The sequence below is a fragment of the Zalophus californianus genome, chromosome 15 (genome assembly GCF_009762305.2).
Source record: "Zalophus californianus isolate mZalCal1 chromosome 15, mZalCal1.pri.v2, whole genome shotgun sequence".
In the NCBI taxonomy this organism is placed as follows: Eukaryota; Metazoa; Chordata; class Mammalia; order Carnivora; family Otariidae; genus Zalophus; species Zalophus californianus.
In genome coordinates this window covers 62,583,117-62,602,148 of record NC_045609.1, presented here as the reverse complement: position 1 = coordinate 62,602,148, position 19,032 = coordinate 62,583,117, and the positions used below count along the sequence as shown (strand labels likewise).

Genomic DNA, 19,032 nt, shown 5'->3' with positions numbered 1-19,032 from the left:
GCCCAGATGAAAGAAAGGGGTCTGGAGATGGTGTTCGGACCTCTGGCGTCTGTTTCCAGGGAGGTCTCTGATCATTTCCTCAACTCAGGATTTAGACGGTTTGTCCAGGAGGGAGGCTGGGGGGCCTCTGGTAAATCCTAAAGGTTTGGGAGAACCTGGGGTGAGGATTCATTTCCACACCGCCGCACCGGAGTCACTTCATGCTCACTTCATGCGCAAGCCTTTGCCCAAAAAGGAAAGAAATGAGTTTTGAGGGGAAGCACGCCGTGTTGTAGCCTGGTGGCTGTGGCCTGCAAGGGTCACGGGGCAACTTCTGCCACCCTGCCCTCTGGCTTTTCTCCAGAGGTTGTCTTCGGTGTGGGTTCAGGTCAAGGGTTAAACAGAGATGGTTCTCTGTGAAGGGAAAGGACTTTTGCAGGGGGCGGGGGGGCGGGGCGGTGCTCTGGTTGTGTACTGGTTAGTCCTAGCCTGGAATTGGGAGGTCTGGGCTCCTGTCTCAGCTCTGGTTCCAATGGGGTGAGCACACCTGCCATGGCAACCAGCATAGTGGGGCAGGCCCGCCAGCCCCCAAGCTTGTGCCTATTGAATAGAGGAGGAGCCTGGGGGTCTGAGAGGCTGGACTGAGGTCTCACAGCCAATAGAGATGATCCTAAGAGTAAAATCCAGGTGTGACTGACTCCACAGTGTGTGCCTCTTCCTTGGCAAATCACCATCCTGGGTCTGAGTTTCCTCTGCAGTTGGGGAGACCTCCCAGCTGCCGGAGGCTGGGAGCCTATAATTAATTCTCCCTGGGAGGTTAAGGGAAGCCCCTAATTACTGAAGAGGATGGAGCGTGGGTCGTGTTAAGCCCCAGTTAAGCCCTTCCTCCGGGCCCCGCTTGGTTGGCCAGGGAGAAAGGCTGCTGTCTGCTGGCCTGCATGCTCTCTCCTGGGAGGGCACTGCCGCTTGGGGCCTCCTAATAGTGTGTCTGCCCAGGCAGGGGTCAGGAAGGCAGCACTTGGCCATGTACAGTATCTGCTACCTGCCCAGGACCTGCGGGAAGGGGAGATGCAGGTGGGAGGGGAGATGTAGCCGGCAGGATTCAGGGGTCAAGGAGTCAGGAGTCAGTAGGGGGATGGGATGGGTTATGACCCCGGTGAAAGCCCCAGAGCATCGGGCCACAGTCAGTGAAGCCAGTCGTGTGTGAGGGTGTCCTCTGCATTTCTCTGGTTTTGTAGCATTCCTAACCACTGACTTCTGTCTGGGCCCTGAATTCTGCCTCTTCTTGCTCTCAGAATTGACATGACGCCCCCATGTTCCTCTAGGTCCATCCCCGATGCAAGGGGCACACAGACTTTTCAGGCCACCCAGAGATTTATTAAGAAAGGTGTCTTTCAGTCCTGATTAAGTAGTTCAATTTAAATATCCATACTCTTAAATTTACATACGGGAAGGTAGTCCAGTGTGGTTAAGAGCATGGTGATTGGACTCGGCTGGACCTGGGTTCAAGTCCTTTGCTCTGTATTTTACTGCGTGACCTCAGGCACGTTATTGAGCTGCTCTGAACCTCGGCTTCCTCCTGTACAGAATGGACATAGCAGTGGTAGCTATGTCATAGACTGAATGAGCTAATGCGGATGAGTGCTTTATGCTGCGCTGGCCTGAAGTGGCCACTACCTGAATGGTTCCTACTATTAATTGTATGAGGTATTTGTTTATATATCATCTAAAGCAAAGCACACCCCTATCTATTATAATCATAGTCAGTGGTTTATTTTGGGTTTGTGAAGATAGGGATGGCCTTTCCCTTTACATTCTTTCTTATCAGGGTCACATAAAACATGTCATCAATACCCCACATCAGTGTGGCAACCTTCACTGTCTGCTTTGCTTTATGGCTCTCTCCTCGGTTTCCCGTCACAGAGAACACTGCCCTGAGCCAGGCGACCTCTCTGAGGGGGCTCAGGGGGGTGGGGGGGTGGAAAAGGGATGGAGGATTCAGAGCTTGTTTGCATAGAGGTTAACTGAGTAGCCCCAAACATGAAGCCCCATATCCCTGGGTGCAGAACACTTGCTGTGGTCTGAACGTTTGTGTTCCCCTAAATTTGTATGTTGGAGCCCTAATCCTTGAGGCGGGGCCTTTGGGAGGTGATTAGGTTTAGATGAGGCCATGAGTGGTGGGATGAGTGCTCTTAGAAGTCGAGGAAGAGACTAGAGCCCCCTCTCTCCACCACATAAGGATACAGCAACAGGGCGACCATCTGCAAGTCAGGAAATGAGTCTCACTGGAAACCTTGATCTGGGACTTCCAGCCTCCAGAACTGTGAGAAATAAATGTCTGTTGTTTAAGCCACCAAGTCAATGGTATTTTTTCATAGCAGCTCGACCAGACTAAGACAGCCCTTCTCCAGGCATCCGGTGAGTTCAGCTATCCTGAGGCCAAGGGATCTCAATGTTCCTCCTCTTTGCTCACATTCCTTCCTTCTCACAGTGGCTGAGACCCCTGGCTTCGCTGGCCATTTTCTTCTCACCGGTGGAGTCCCCCAAGACCTACTGAATCCTGATCACTAGGCAAGTGCCTGGAATCTGAGCGTTTATGAAGCCAGCCAGGAGATTCTGATGGGCAGCCTGGCAAAGGGAACCACAGCTGTGGGAACAGCCACTCGGTCTCTTGGGAGGGAGGAAGCAAGGCAGGGGTCTCACTGTGCCTCAGTGCTGTCCCTTAACCCCAGAGAGGTCACAGCAGGCACCAGAGGGGAAGTTCAGCAGAATGGCCCTGAGGAGGTTGAGGGGACCCCTCCCTCTCACTGAGCCCTCCCCCAGGAGGGTGTGCCTTTGGTGTGTGTTCAGGTGAAAGGGACAGCAATGGTGGCGACAGTAGGCCAGATTGTGTGGCAGGGGACTTTCTCCTTCTCCAGTCAGCAGGCCTGCCCACCTCCTGGGCCAGGGAGCCTCCCAGATTGGCTTGAGGCAGCAGCCTTGGAGAGCCTGAGCCCCGGGAAGTGGGGTGACATTGGGAATGGGGTCCTGGAAATGCCTTCATTTCAGACAAGTTTACAAACCTTACATGGGCTCACTTCTGTCCTACAAATCTGCCCCTCATCCAGAGGGTCCGTTTGATTGTTCATAGCAGCAAAACGCTTTCTGAACTCCCACTCCGGTCTGTGTGCGGCCCTGAGCTAAGACGTAGGGATACTGGGATGAATTGCATATCTCTGAAATGCTTATGGTCACCTGAAGTGCTTTTCGGAGTTCTGAGGATCAACCAAAGCAGAAGTGGTTTGTTAAAAAGGATAGATGCCCAGTTTTAACAGGTGGTGGGAGAGGGCAGGGGGTGTATGGGAACTCTCTGTACTTTCTGCTCAATTTTGCTGTGAACCTAAAACTGCTATATAAAGATAAAGCTTTTAAGGGGCGCCTGGGTGGCCCAGTCAGTTAAGTATCTGCCTTCAGCTCAGGTCATGATCTCGGGGTCCTGGGATTGGGCCCTGCCTTGGGCTCCCTGCTCAGTGAGGAGTCTGCTTGTACCTCTGCCCCTCTCCCCTGCTCATGCTCTCTCTCTCAAATAAATAAAATATTAAAAAAAAATAAAGCCTTTAAAAAACAAAATAAAATAAAATGTAGGGGCACCTGGGTGGCTCAGTCATTAAGCATCGGCCTTTGGCTCAGGGCATGATCGCAGCGTCCTGGGATCGAGCCCCACATCGGGCTCCCTGCTCTGCGGGAAGCCTGCTTCTCCCTCTCCGCCTCCCCGTGCTTGTGTTCCCTCTCTCGATGTGTCTCTCTCTGTCAAATAAATAAATAAAATCTTTTTTTTTAAATAAATAAAATGTAGATGCTTGAGCCCTGAAACCCCAGATCTACTTATGCAGAATTTCAGAGAGTGGGGCCCCAGCATCTGCAATTTGGGAAGACCTCCTGTAGAATCTCATTCACTGTAAAGTTTGAGAACCAGTGGAAATTTTTGACAACCCCAATGTATGTTCATTGTATAAAATACATTTAAATGAAAACCACTTGTAATCCTAATCTAAGATAATCATCCTTAGCAATTTATTGAATATCCTGCTAGATGTGTGTGTGTATTTAAATAAATGTGTATAGCATCTGTGTGGTACCTGACACACTGTGCTGGGTCCTGGGGACAGAGGTAGGGAATGGTCCTGGCCACGGGGCACCCCCAGTCATGGTAAATGGTGCCTGGTACAGCTTGAAGCTCAACCTTTGTCACCCACTCATTTGCTCTTACTTTTTCTCCACAGGTGTACATCATCAATGTGACCTGGTCCGACTCCACGTCCCAGACCATCTACCGGAGGTACAGCAAGTTCTTTGACCTGCAGGTAAGTTGGTCTGAGCTCAGATGGTACCCAGTTTCACCTGCAGTGGCCTGAGTCTCTGGTGGGCTGGCCTCTCTCATGTCCTCATTCATCTGGAGAACCCCTTTCAGAGCGCTTGGGGTCCGCGTCTCAGTCAGAGCAGAGGGACAAATGAGGAAACCTCGCCTGTCTAGCTGGGTCTTGAATATTGCACGCAGTATTGACATTGCATGCAGACACCAGGCTTTGTGGGCTTCCTCTGATGGTCTTAACAGTCAAGCTTTGTCACCCTCCTTTGCCTGGGGGGTAGGAAACCAGGGTGGAGAGGCAGGAGAATGGCTGTGGGTGCTGTGTGCATGAGCAGACATGTATCTATAAACATCCAGGGTGAGACACAAGCCACTACGTCATTGCAGACAAAGAAAAGCAAACACACAGGAGAGACAGAAACAGAAAATAAGCAGTGTCCTGAACTACAGACACAAACTGGGCATACCACTGTGTCTGTCTCGCTGAATAAGGCTCTCGCCGCCCTGTTTGTACACGCGTGTGGTGTGTGCAACTCTCCAATATACACAGGCATGTTCACACAGCTCCTCCTGCAGACACCTCCCTTGACTCCAGCTAACTTGGTTAGACCTTTCTGGGTTACAAGGGATAGTTTTACACTCCTCCTGGCTCGGACAAATAGGAGACTTGGTTGGAAGGAGATACCAGGGAAGATATGCAGTTGACCAGAGGGTGCAAAGGAGAGTGAGACAGCAGGCTCCAGGAACACCAGAAACCACAAGTGCTCTCTCTCTCTGTGTTTACTTTCTGCTTCTCTCTGGGCACTGTCCTCAGATTCCCGAGGAGCGTGGCTGTCAGCAGCTCCCGAATTTCATATCTATTGGCTCCCAACACCAGAGAGATTGATTGACTCTCCTAGTTTCAAGTTGAAAAATCCCAGGGAAGACTTGGATTGGCCTGATTTGGGTCAGGTGCCCTCTCTGGACCAGCCAGTGTGGCCCCGGGTAGAGGGTCACAGACGTGACCAGCAGGGTGCCTAGGCCTCTGTATCCGAGTCAGGCACCAGAGAAGGCAGAATCACCATGAGAAACCCTTCCTATATCAGGAAGGGAAAACAGAAGTTCTAGATTCTTTTTTAGTGCTATAAGCCTGGTGTTGGCCAATAAAAATACAAAGAAGAGACATGCACTCCTGGCCCTTACAACCAAGGTCCACGCCTTCATTTGCAGGCTTTTGGTGGTGAGTCATCTTGGAGAGGCCAGGCCTGCATGTTTGCTCCTAAGTACCTGACTTTATTCCATTATCCTTATCCTCTATTTATGAGATGAGCCGAAGATGAGCCAGCTTCCCGTATTCCAGTAAATCCTGTCTTAATCCAACAATATGGGGTGGAAAGCCACTCCTTACCTTCCTGCCTCTTCCTCTCCTCACCTCCCCCATTCCTGTCCAATCTCCTTGGGTCCTTCTGGTATAAGCTAGTGGGATTTGCTGATACCCCATCAATGGGTGTAGTGTGCTGGACAGGAAATGATAAGTTAGTTGGGGAGAGGGAACCCTGAAAGGACTCACTGATGAACCAGAGAGGGTCTGTGAGCCAGTGGAAACTCCCAAATCAGAGCTTTTCTTCTCCCCTTTCCGTTCTGGTCCCTCCCCCCCCCTCCTTAGTTACAGAACCTCACGAGAAAGGAATGCTGCTCCCCCCACTTCTTCCTTGCCTGGAGGGCTTGTTTCCTGTGTGTTGGGACACACAGCATGGAGCATCTTGTGCGATGTGCTGGCTCTCGCCATGAGCATGGCCAGGCCTATCTACATGGGTCATTGCCACCCTGTAGATGCAGTTTGGAAAGGGGTTGGGATGGTTCTTTGGAATTTAACCTTTGAGCCAAGCATAGCATCTCTGTGAACCCATTTTACAGAACTCAAGACATGATGACTTTCAGTGGTGTTCACGTTGGAAAGCCTTTCTTATTGGGGTCGCTGATTTTTAATATGGCGGCTCCTATAGAGGAAGAACGAATGGCATTGCTAACTCTGTCTCTGGTCTCTGGTGCCCTCGCAGCTGGCCTTTCTGAGTGGCTGTGTGAGAGAGTGGCTTAGAGCTTAGGCACTGGGGACGCACTGTGGCTCTGTCACACTGTATAACTCTGGAAACGGGTCTTAACTTCTCTAGGTTCTGTTTTCCCATCTGTGGAATGAAGATTTGAATAGTACCCACCCAGGAGGGTTGTCGTGAGGTTTACATGAGCAAATCTACGCGAGATCCTTGGTAATGGACAATCTCATGCACACAGCAGGGCAACCGGCCCTGAGGGGGTGGCAGGTCGGGGGAGGCAGGAGTGGAAGGACTGGTGCTTGGAGGAGAGATAGTGTCTCTTTGATGTGACCTGTGGCATGAATGAGTCCCCTGGTGAAGCATGGGGGAGCTAGCTCATTAATGGCATTGGGGAAGAGAACCCACAGATAAGCCGGTAACTGCGCATTCTACACTTATCTGAAGCATTAGGACTTTACAGAGCTGGTCATTTATCTCCCTACTCCCCTCTCTCCCCTGTGCCACCCACACTTCTTACTAACTGGCTACCTGCTCCCTTTGAGGCCCTGGAGCAGGGTCACCAGATAAAATAGGAGATGTCCAATTGATTTTGAATTTCAGATAAATAATGATTATTATTATTTTCTACTATAAGTGTATCCCAAATATTGCGTGGGATATACTTATACTAAAAATGTGATTCCTTGTTTATCTGAAATTCACATTTTATGGTGTGTCCTATATTTTCACTTGCTAAATCTGACAGCCTTAGAGTGGTGAGGGTAGACGTATAAAGATGAATAAGTCAGGCTGGCTCAGGGTAAGAGTGGACTGGCCTCCAACATCTGTGTGCTTCTGCAGGACGAAAGTGGCACAGCCTGAGGAATGCTAAGTTGAGAAGGACAAGGTACCTTCCTTTTAGAAGTCTGGTGGAGGCAGTAGATTTTTAAGCAATGAAGTCCACTGGAGGTGAAATAGACACTAGATTGAGGGACAGGCAACATGCTGTGGAAGGAGAGGAAGGAAAGAGCATTCCTCTTGCGGGGGGGGGCACAAAAAGGATGCCTGTATGGTTCTGATTGGGACAACAGCCTGGAGTGATACAGCCCCACACCCCCACGTCAGTTTGGGGGTCTTTGGTTGTTTTTTTGAGCATTATAGTTATCAGGGTAAAGGATGTCCCTAATTTGTTTATTCATTTATGCTTGCATGCCTGCCTCCTTCTATCCATTGGTCATTGTCTGTCCATCCATCCGTCCATCCACCCACCTACCCACCTTCAGTCTATCCAATCTAAGTGCCTATCCTCTATGTGCCAGGCACTATGTCAGTCTCTGGGGATTTATTGATGAGCAAAAGCAGATCTAGTTACGCTTAATTTATGGGACTTACCCTTAGTGAAATAAGATGGGTTTTAGTTTTAAAAAATTGCTTATATATGGGACTCCTGGGGGGCTCAGTTGGTTAGGCATCTGCCTTCGGCTCAGATCATGATCCCAGCGTCCTGGGATTGAGTCCCGCATCAGGTCCTTGCTCAGTGGGGAGCCTGCTTCTCCCTCTCCCTTTGCCCCTTGCCCCTGCTTGTGCTCTCTCTCTCTCTCTCTCTGACAAATAAATAAAATCTTAAAAAAATTATGTATATATAATTTTATACTATTTCAAATGCTACAAAGAAAACTACCATAGAGAAGAAACCTTATACTCTGGGATCAAAGCAGGCTTCCCTGAAGAAGTAAGTGGTATCTGACAGATCAAGGAGTTATTTTCTCTCCTTTTTGAGATCAGGGATTCTTTTGTGCTTCTAATGAAAGCAAAAGACTCTCTCCGCAGACAAAGGCATGAATGTATATATATAATTTTAATAACCTTTTTGGTCATTCATACCCCCCCTAAAATCCTCCCAAGGGCACCAGGATAAGACCCACTACTCCGCTCCAAACCTTCTTCTCTCCCCGTATCTTCAGCCTTCAGCCCCAGTGGTTCTGCATCCTCCACACACAAGGGGCTGTGCGCTGAATACGGCCCCTCTTCCTGCCCACTGGGAAGCACGGCTATGGAGGCTTCACACCTGGGCTGTTCACTGTGCTAGCCTCTAGCCACATAGGGCTATTTACATTTACATTTAAATTAATTAGAAAATTTTAAAGATTAAATTCAATCAAGTTAAATTAATTTTTAAGAATGAAATTAATTGGCTTTCTTAGCCATATTTGCTGTATTGTAAGTGCTCAGTAGCCGCAGTGTCTAGTAGCTACATACTGAGCAAATGGAGAACGTTTGTATCATGACTGTGCTGTTTTAAACCATCTGGGACACATAGCAGGCTTGATCTGGCCTTACGCCCGCCCAGGAGGGCACTGCCACCCTCCCAGGCCCTCCCCCCATTGCCCTCTAAAATCTTTAGGGCCCTGGCAGGAGGAAGAAGACTATGTTCCACCATGATCTGCCCGATCAATAGAGCAATTCAGTTCAACGGCTATTGCAAACACTTCTTCTGGAAGCCAGGTCATTTGCTAGAGAGGGCTTCGAAGGGCATTTCGGATGTTAAGTTGGGAACAGGGAGAAGAGAGGTTCTTGGTCTCCAAGTGGAAATTGATTTCTTCTAAAAATAATCCACCACTCAGCCTATCTGACCAGGAAAGGGACGTGTCCCGGAGGGAGCTGTCGGGGACAAGGCCTGATGGTGAGGCCCGCTTGGCCATAAGGGGCTTGGATTACTTGGAGGTGCAGTTAAGGGCAGGAGGACGGTAAAGGGCCGCAGATGCTCTTCAGTTGCCTTCACTGGCACTGGACCACCTTTCCAGCCTCTGTCCATGTCCTTGCACAACTCCTTCACTGTTAAGTAGCCCCCCGACGGGGGCAGGACCGGAAAGCTCTCTGAAGGCCCGGCTCCACCGAAGGTTGTTTCACAATCTGGCCTACAAGGCGGCGGGCGGCCGTAATTGCTCTGCAAACAGAGGCTCGGTGCAGCTGTGGCCCTTTGGTCTGAACTCCGGCCAGTGAGTGCAGAGGGTCAATATTTGGCAAGAGCCAGGAGAGGCCCTTGGGCATCCCCCACGCTGCTTGCAAGATGGAGTTAAGGAGGTTGTTCAGGATTGCTCCTGTGCTCTGAAGGATTTAACTTGTTTTGAAGAGCTTTAATCTCTCTTCCTTATTCATCTCCCTAGACTTTCCACCCACCTCCCCCACCCAGGGTCACATGCACTTTCTAGCTCTCCAGTAGCCGGCCTGACATGGATGAACAAGACTATAATCCCCGAATCACTCATTACTGGCCTTGGGACGGGTGTGTGTGTTGGGGGGGGTGGTGTTCTGAAGTCATTTGTAGTGCGTTATGGGATCACTGCCTTTTTAGGAGGAGAAGAATTCTATTCTGGGCCCCTTGCTTTGCAGGTCAGCATCTATGTTCATCTTTCTGCTTATTAGATTTATAATTTGGTTTGTTTTTTGTTTTGTTCAGCTCCGTTTAGTGTAGTTCATAGCTTTGCTTTCGTTTGGTTTGATGTTCAGAGCATACCTCAACTGAGGTCAAACTAGGGGGGAGTCCCGATGTGCGCCAGGGACCAACGTGAGAACAGAAAAGGGGAGGGGAGAAGTATCTCTCCTGCATGCTCTTTAATCATCCAGGCAAGCTCTGTGTTGTTTGAAGTCGTTGACCCTAGAGTAAAGGCAAGGGGCGGGGGGCAAAGCCTGGGGAGGGAACTTGCCAAGTTCTAAGAACAGTTTCGTTCCAAGGACTGTAGAGAGTTCCAGCACCTGGCATGGCAGTGCAGGCTCAGTAGCGTGGTGAGCTGTGGATCATTGTGATTGCTTACACACCCTGGACAGAGGAGAGCATTGGCCTTGACTGAGGTCAGTCCCCAGTCCCAGGAGGGCACGGAGAACTGCACGTTGTTTGCCTTGGCGACAGTGGGAAACACCGTGACCATCCACAGAGGGTCGCTAAGTAAACAGTGGTATTCTCATTGCACTTTGTACAACAGTCAAAAACAAATGAGATTGAGCTCAATTCCATGGATGGATCTCCCAAGAAATGTTAATGAATGACCACTGCAGATTTCAAACAATACAGTATTTATGCAAAAACAACAGCAAGACATATTTGTTGCAAGTACATATACGGCATAAGTATATAAGTATTTTTTATTTATTTATTTTTTTTTTATTTTTTTTTTAATTTTATTTATTTTTGAGAGAGAGAGAATGACAGAGAGAGAATGAGAGGGGTGAGGGTCAGAGGGAGAAGCAGACTCCCCGCTAAGCAGGGAGCCCGATGTGGGACTCGATCCCAGGACTCGAGGATCATGACCTGAGCCGAAGGCAGTCGCGTAACCAACTGAGCCACCCAGGCGCCCTATATAAGTATTTTTTAAAGAGGGGCGCCTGGGTGGCTCAGTCATTAAGCATCTGCCTTTGGCTCAGGTCATGGTCCCAGGGTCCTGGGATCGAACCCCACGTCGGGCTCCCTGCTCCGTGGGAAGCCTGCTTCTCCCTCTCCCACTCGCCCTGCTTGTGTTCCCTCTCTCACTGTCTCTCTCTGTCAAATAAATAACTAAAGTAAATAAATATTTTTTAAAGATCCGGAAGGATGCACTTCCAATTGGTAATAAAGTTATCTCGGGAAGAGGGTGGGGGGACATCATCGGGAAGAGGATGTTGGTCAAAGGGGAAACAGCCTTATTTGTGATGTTTTACTTTTTAAAAAAAAGGAGAATGTATTCACGTATTATTTACGTTAATATTTAATAATTAAAAAGACACCTATGGAAGGAGGTGGGAAAAGTGGGAGGTCTACATTTAATATGTCTCTCCTGGTCATTATAGGATAGTGGGACAGAAAACACACCAGTTAAAAAAAAAAATCAACAAAATAAAGAAAATGACAATAATTGTTAAAATCACATTACCTCATACTTCCTGAACCATCACTCTAAATCATTCCTATGGAATGTGACTGGTGAGAACCCATTACAACCAACCCCAGGGACCTGTCCAAATTATGCTGTCAAACTGGAATCTTGTATTCGAACATCACTCAAAACACATGAACGCCTGTTCGTCGGGGTAAGAAGCACTTGGGTGGTGGGCCTGGTGTCGCGACAAAACACAGTAAGAGCTGCATGGTTGTGGATGCAGGGCCTATGGGCAGGGACTCCACGGCCAGGGCGATTGGGGTCCAAGACCAGCTCCGGCCCCTACTAAATGCATATCACCTTTGGTGAGTTCTTTAACCTCTCTATACCTTGGTTTCCTCATCTGTATAATGGGGGTAACAAAAAACCTGCCTCATGGGGTAATACTAAGAATGAAATTGATCACGTAAAGAAAGCCCACAGAGTCGTGAGTGGCATGGAGACTCTGGACAGGGAAGCTGAAAGCTCAGCAGGTGGGCTCACAGGAACATAACTACAAGGGGAAATAGCTGGAGATGCCCTCCCCATCTGCAGGTGGAAGTTTCTGGCTGTGCCCCACTGATGCAGGCTTCACTTTCGTCCCATGGCTCAGCCTGCCTCCACGCAGGAGGGTCAGGTGGCAATGTTAAGGGCTTCCTAGATAAAGCTCTCCACCTCCAAAGAGCGATTGACAACCTTACCACAAAGCACTGTCCTCCCAGCAACACTGTTGGGAAAACAAGTTATTGGTCACTGTTTTTCCTTGCTCTTGGAAGGAGGCATCTTTCGGATTCCTGATGGAGCACAGGGGGATTCCAGGGGAGCCCTGTGGGGATTCCAGTGGCTCTTGGGAATTCCATGGCTGGCTTCTCTCACCCCCCCCGCCCCCCAACAGTTGGCTCCTGCTTTAACTACTGCCTTTCACCTTTCCCCTATAGCCTGAGGATGAACTCCAGCTTCCTCTGTCTCCTGATTTCTCCTCTGCCAGGCTCTGCTGTTGGTGGGGCTTGGGGTGGGGGGCTGCTGAGGGTATCTGTTCTCCAGGGAAGGTTGGAAGGGGAGGACCTGGTGAAATGTTACCTCGAGGCCAGCTTAGGATGGAATCCTGGGGTTCCTTGGTTCCCAGCTAGTGACCCCTTCTTGTGCAGTTTCCCCAACCCTGTGGTTTTAGGAATAACCCTGTACACGGGGGCCTTGCAGGTCCAGAATAGATGGAGAAAGGTGGACGGGGAGAGGTGGTGGACTTAGGGCAGAGTGCAGAGGGGGGACAGCCTCACACATCTGTGTATAAAGGGAAATAAGAGGAGGGAGCTTGGGCTCTGGTGCAGCCTCCTTCGGGAGAATTTTCCAGCTGGGCAAAGCCTAAAGATACAAAGAGGGGAGAGGAGCTTCTCTGACTCTCTGCAGCCCAGACTTACGGGATACTCACCATGCTGCAGCTGCACTTGGGAAACTAATCTTTTCCTGTACAGATGAGTACTCCATCTGTGAGCACCTTTCTTGGTACCTGCATGCATTTGCATAGGGTGTTCTTAGCACATGGTCTATAGGTGACCCAGGCACATGCCTCCCAGGGAGCTCATGGACACAGGCCCTCTCAGATGAGATCTTCACTTGTGACTACACCATGAAGCCGGGAGCTGTCTCTGCCCTTTGCTGATTGTTCATCTCTTCCTCTACCAGGGTGGGATCTTCACACAGTGGGGAAGCTCCTTTGTAGACATGGGGAAAATTGTAAGAAAAGCTGGAATGTCCTCTGGGTACTAAATCGTGGCATTGTTTCCTTGTCTGTAACTTTCTGGGTGAAGTCTTGTGAGTATGGATGGATGGAGAGAGTTCAGGCGGCTACCTGCTCCCCTAGTAACTGTCCTGCAGAGCTGATGAAAATGTCTCTTTCACGGAGAGAAATCAGCTGTGTGCAAATACCACAATATGAGAGGTACATGCTTGCCAACCAGTGTTCACCATGTCTGCTGGGGAGTCAGGGGGTGGGCTTGTGAGTTTTATAGCCAGAAGGCCCTTAGGGATCACCTACTAGGATGATACATATCTGATGCTCATGCTGCTGCTTACCAGCCTCATGCCCACAGCAGACATCATTAATTGATCATGGCATGTTCCCATCCTTCATCCAGGGCAGACATCACTCATGATCATGATCCCAGACATGGTCCCAGAATCCTTCTAAAAAAAAAAAACCACATACCTGCAGGGAAAGACTACCTGTCAATTGGCAAAGGCACCTTGAGTGAAAATTCTTGGCTATCCTCTGATATAGTCCTTTTCCTTTATTTGACAGATGAGGAAGTGAGGTCCCAGCAGGGGAAGTGACTTGTCCAAATTATAAGGCCATTAAGTGACAGCAGGACTAGAACTCAGGCACTCTAGCCTCTGGTTCATACGAGTCTAGAGTTCTGGCCTTCCATCCAGAAGGCCTCTTTCGGTTTTTGGCCAGGGAGGGCAGGAACGCCCTGCTGCATCACCGAGAAAGCTCCTGGTGGGAGAGGAGTCATCCACCGTCCCCAGGGAGAAGATACCCCTGCAAAGAGCAGAAGACCTCTCTCAGGCTCCCGAAAGGTCAGACGGCAGGTCCTTCACAGGATCGTCTGCTTCCTGGAGCTGAGCCCCCACGTCCTACCCACCTCTTCCCACCTCTCTCGGTTAATAAACCCCAGCTCTGCTTGCGGCAGCATCTGAGTCAGGCCACACGGCCTGTGTGACTGCTTGGAGCTGCGCGCCCTGTTTTCCCAGCACAGGTGTCATGTCAGGGTGTGTTCGGGTGGTGGCTCAGGGAGGCCCTGGAGTGCAGCTGCTGCCTGTCACCTCCTTCCTCCTCTGGCCTCAGGCCCAAAGGTCTGACCTGGGAAACTCAGCTCTGCCCCCGCCGGGCCCCCAGCTACCCACCTTCGGATAAGCATCAGGAAAGTTGGCTGGAAAGTGGGTAGGGGACAGTGTCCCCCTCCAAACTGGAGAATGAAGGGAAGGAAGATCTTTGGTGGTGGCCAGGTGAGTGTGGTGTGAGTGTGTGTGTGTGTGTGTTTGTGTGTGCTCTCTGAAGCCTTCAGCTAGGGCCAAGTCACCCCTTCCTTCGGGAGAGAATTTCAAGCCAATCCCTGGCACCTGTGGAGGAGTGCCAGCTCCATGCCTGGCACTGGGCTTAGTACTAGGGACCCGCAGGGAAAAGTCAGGGTCGTCCTGGGCAGACAGGCCAGGCCCACACCTTGGCCTTAGCCGGAGCCACCAGCTGGTGGAAGAGTCAGGGCAGGGCAGAAGGCACAGCATGAGGGAGCAACCCAAAGTGCAGACCCCTGCCATCAGGCCTGCACGCTGGGGGCACCCCGGCTGGCTTGTCAAGGCAGCTCCTGGATCTGGGCCTGGGGGGCTTGGCATACTTGCACCCCCTCACCCCATGGCAACAGTTGGTTTTGCTTTTGACTCATGTGGAACTAGGCATGTGGGACAACCAGGGTGAGCCGTGGGAGCCTGAGTTATGCACTTAAGGGAAAACAGTTTGTTCTCTATCCCGGCCCCTCAGCAGGTGAACTGCCACCAGCTGGGTGACCCAGAGGTGCCAGTTGCAGGGGACCCCCCCCCCAACCAGTTCCCTGCCACCCTAGCTGGACCTCAGCCCCCAAGTGATTTTAGGGGCTGTGACCCCTGCATCTCAAGGACGTTCCCTCAGACCAGGCCATTGTAAGAGTTATTGGAGGATCGACACTGTTTCCTTCATATCCTCGAATTTAGCTGGAGCTAAGGAAGAAGGGTTTTAGATTCCTCAGAAGCCTCCACAGTTGGGTGACATTGGGCTCTCCAAAAGAGCCTGTGGCATTCCCGATGCCAAATTCCTGGTTCTCCGAGTGGGGCAGTTTCTCTCGGTGAAGGAAAGCTCAGGCTTTGTTAACAGACTTTCGAAGGTGTGTGCATGGGCCCCACCTCTTACCAGCCAGGTGACCCTGAACAGTTCCCAAGCCTCCAGGACTCAGGCTTCTCAGCCTATGGAGTGGCTCTCAGTACAGAAGCAGCCTCAGAGTTGTTGGAGATTTCCAGGAGATAGGGCCCAGGAGGCTTTCCCCACTGAGCCTGGAGCAGCTACGGAGAATTGTCAGGATGGTGGTTATTCTTTTTTTATTTTTAAAGATTTTACTTATTTATTTATTTGAGAGAGAGAGAGAAAAAAAAAAAAAAACAGCATGAGAGGGGAGAGGGTCAGAGGGAGAAGCAGACTCCCCGCTGAGCAGGGAGCCCGACGCAGGACTCGATCCCAGGACTCCGGGATCATGACCTGAGCCGAAGGCAGTCGCTTAACCAAAACTGAGCCACCCAGGCGCCCAGGATGGCGTTTATTCTTGATGTCTCCTCTGGCCCTTCTGGAGGAGGGCAGGGGCTCTGTGGACACTGTGTCTGTCCAACCTGGACTAGGGGCACATTTTCCCAGCCATGAAAGGGCCTTGGGCACCCTGAAGCTGTGGTAAAAGAATACTACAGGACTGGCCAGTCGACGGCCCCAAATGCCAGCCAGGCTTGGGCTCCATCTGCTAATTAGGGAGCATTTATCTGGTGCCCAGTAGAACATAGTGGCCAGTTCAGCCACGCCAGAGTCTGAACTCCTTGCTGGCAGCAGGCTGGGGCGGAGGCTAGGAATGGGTGGGCGCCGGGGTGTCCCTAGGGCTAAATAGACCACATTCAGATATACCTTAAGGAAAAAAGAAAACCAAACAGGAAGCAGGAGGCTGCTGTATGAGCTGGAGTTGAGAAGCTTGGTTCTGGCATATGACAAGCGACCATTCTTCCCAATGAGACAGTGCTGGCTGGTCTCCTGAGGGCATCTCTGGTGAAGGCCAGCCCGTCTGGCTCCTCAAGGAGATGGGCTCCACTCTTCTTCTTGGAACCTTGTGAGGAGGAACCCCCAGTGGGAAGGTGGAGGGAAACTCCTCTGTGTGTGCCCCTTGGGTACTGGGCCATGCCTGCACCTCCTTCCATCCTACGGCGCAGTGGGGCAGGGACCAAGACAGGGGAGACAGGCCAAGAGATCTACCAAAGGTAGGAGGACTCAAAACTGAGGTTCTGTCCATCAGTGTATGTATTTTTTTGGTGCAGTTGGGACACTTTGGGCTAGTTTGGAATGCCTGGGTTTCTTGGCTTTGTAGTTGAGAACGAAGGCGGGGGAGCGTAGAGCTGCAGAACCACCCTCTCTGCAAGTGGGGGAGTCAGGATTCAGGCTGGTCAGTCTGGCTCTGGAATCCACATGCTAGACCTCTGCTATCCACCGCCACTTGTGACTTTGATGTGGCCCCTTCCTGGGCCAGATCACTGCAGAGCCCACCTGGGAGGCCCTGGTGCCTCAGAGAGGAGACAGGAAGGCTTCGGCTACAGAGCAGGTGGGGTTGGGCTGCCCGCTGGAGGGGGTGCTACCCTGACCCCCTGCCCAGGCTGGGGAGGAAGGCTTTAGGCTGAGCAGAGAGAGAGAGAGAGAGAAATTGTCAGTTTCTGTGCATATGCTCATTTTCTTTTCTCTGCTCTTGAGTCTTGGATTCTTCCTGGGGTGTTCTCTTGCCGTCTCTCTCTTTTTCCAGTTTCTCTATTTATCTCTCTCTGTCTCTCCAGGGTCTCTGAGTCTGAGCCTGTCTCTTGGCATGGCTCTGTTCGTCCCTGTAGCCTTTCCCAAGACTCTTTTCTGGGGGCGTTTTTCTCTCGCTGTGGTATGTCTTTGTCAGTCGGGGTCTCTCTTGTTCCTATCCCCCTCTCCACATTGCTGTCACATCCTGAGCAGGATTCTGGGAGAAGGGCAGGCCGGGACCTGACCCTGGTCTGTATGGGGGTCACTGACTGCAGTGAGCCAGGGGCTTGACAAGTCTGCAACCTTGAAGGTAAAAGCTGGTGGGGGAGGGGGGCTGCTTCTCCTTCTCAGGGGAGTACGCAGCATCAGGCATCCGCCTCATAATTAACCTTCTCAAAGGCATTCCTTTTGGTATCAGGTGACAGTCTGGGCACCCTGGTGGGAGGCTGCCCTGCCTCCAAAGGGCACCCCCCCTGATGGCCAGCCTTTGGCTCTTCCCCCTCGCAGAAGAGACCTGACTGCAGTCTCCCTTCCCTGGGCCGGCTCTGCCCCGGTCCCATGGCTGCGGTGGGCTGGTAGTGCTCTCAGCCCTCACCCTGGCTGCCCTAGAGGGTGGAGCCCTGGGTTGCTGTGGGTAGGGCTGGGGACATGGCAGGCAGGAACTTCAGGCTGGCTCTTCCCCTTCTCTGGCTAGACAGAGGATCCCCTGGGTCTCATCTGTCTGTTTCATCACCTAATCCTTCCTCACCCCATGCTAGCTGTTCTTTTAAGGTCACACCTGCCCCAGTGCTCTCCCTGCTAGAAATATCTGGGCAGGATAGGGAGCCACCCTTGTGGGGTCAAGCTGGTCCCCAGAATACCTCCCCAGCTGTCGGTGATCTGGGTAAGGTAGAGCATTGGTGTAGGCTCGGGGCAGGGCTCTGCTCTCCGTTGGACCTCTTCTCTCAGTGAGGGTCTGTCCTCTGGTCCAAGTCTCTGTCATCACCTACGGGTGGGTGGGGGGCGAGCACCTGTCATGGGCGAGTCACTGGGTTCAGGGTGGGGCTGTCTACGAGCTGGCTCACTGGCTGCCCTACAAGACATCTCAACTGATAAGCCACACATATGCTTGCCCCTCAGCATGTATGAACCCCAGCTCCTATCTAGACCCCTCCCCGCATTCTCCCCCCACACCCCTCCCCTCCCTTCTTCCCCCTCTTTCTCTGCCCCACTTTCCCCCCTGCACCGTCTCTCAGTGCGCCCAGCCAAGCCCTCCTGATTCCTCACCTGCATCCACGGCGTTCTTCCCAGGACTCCCGGGGCTCCCGCCTGGCCCTTCCCGCTGCTTTTCTGTGTTGCAGCCAGTCAGCTTTTCTGTTCCATTGTTTATTATTAGTTATGAAATGGTTTAATCCTACAGAAAATAATATAACCTCTCAGTGGACCTACCTCCCAGATTTAACAAACGTTCAAGTATTGCCGCATTTGCCTGATACTTTCCTTACGTTGAGGTGTAATTGACCTCAGATACTCTCTAAAAGAAAGACAGACAAAGGAGGTGTCTGGAAAATGCTAGATTCCCTTCCTCCCGCCTTGGGTTCTATCTATGAGGTGGGTCCAGGAGAAAGGCGGGCTCTAGGTAGACTGGGAAGGGGGTGCGGGCAGGGAGAGGAGCATGAGCAAAGGCGTGGAGGCACGACTGCCTCGGGCCCATGTGAAGGTCAGGGAGAGGCCTGCTTCTGTGGAGGGAGAGCCCGAAAGGCAGGCAGACCCGCACACAGGCTCCCGGCTGTCCTCCAGCAGCCAGCCCCTTCTCTCCTGTACTTCCTTCTCCTTTCCTGCACCTGTGCTAGGTGGGCAGTAGCAACGTTTATGGGGTCTCCCAGGTCCCCGGGACGAAGGCATCGCCCGGGTCACAAGCAGCCTACAGCTGGGCACCAGGGTGGGCTGGAGGACGCCGCGGCCCCCTTGCATTTCCTGGTTCCCTGGCAGGAGTGGAGCTCTCCCCAGCGGGAAGCCTGGTTAAACAGGGCCGCGGAGCCAGGGGAGCCTGAGGCCGGCCCTGGTGACTTGCCTCGCCGTGTGGGCTGCTTCACCGGGCTTCCCCTGGCAGCTCTGCCCGAGTTCTCAGTTTTGCTGTGTGGATTTTTCTTTTTCCATCTGTGCTCCACTTTGTCCTCCCCTTCCGCAAATGTGCAGGGACACCAAGAAGCCCTTGGCCTAAGGAGAAGTGCCAAGAAAAGCCTACTGTGGGCTGAATGGCCA

General features: G+C 51.6%; 1 protein-coding gene across 3 annotated transcripts in view; it reads left to right on the top strand.

Annotated features, from left to right (window-relative positions):
• SH3PXD2A (SH3 and PX domains 2A) overlaps window positions 1–19,032 on the top strand; it is a 236,751-nt gene that overhangs the window by 49,099 nt on the left and 168,620 nt on the right. For all 3 annotated transcript variants that reach the window (XM_027596123.2, XM_027596121.2, XM_027596122.2), the window contains exon 2: window positions 4,242–4,322. In XM_027596123.2, coding sequence (XP_027451924.1) covers window positions 4,242–4,322 — 81 coding nt within the window. The remainder of the gene's footprint in view (window positions 1–4,241; window positions 4,323–19,032) is intronic.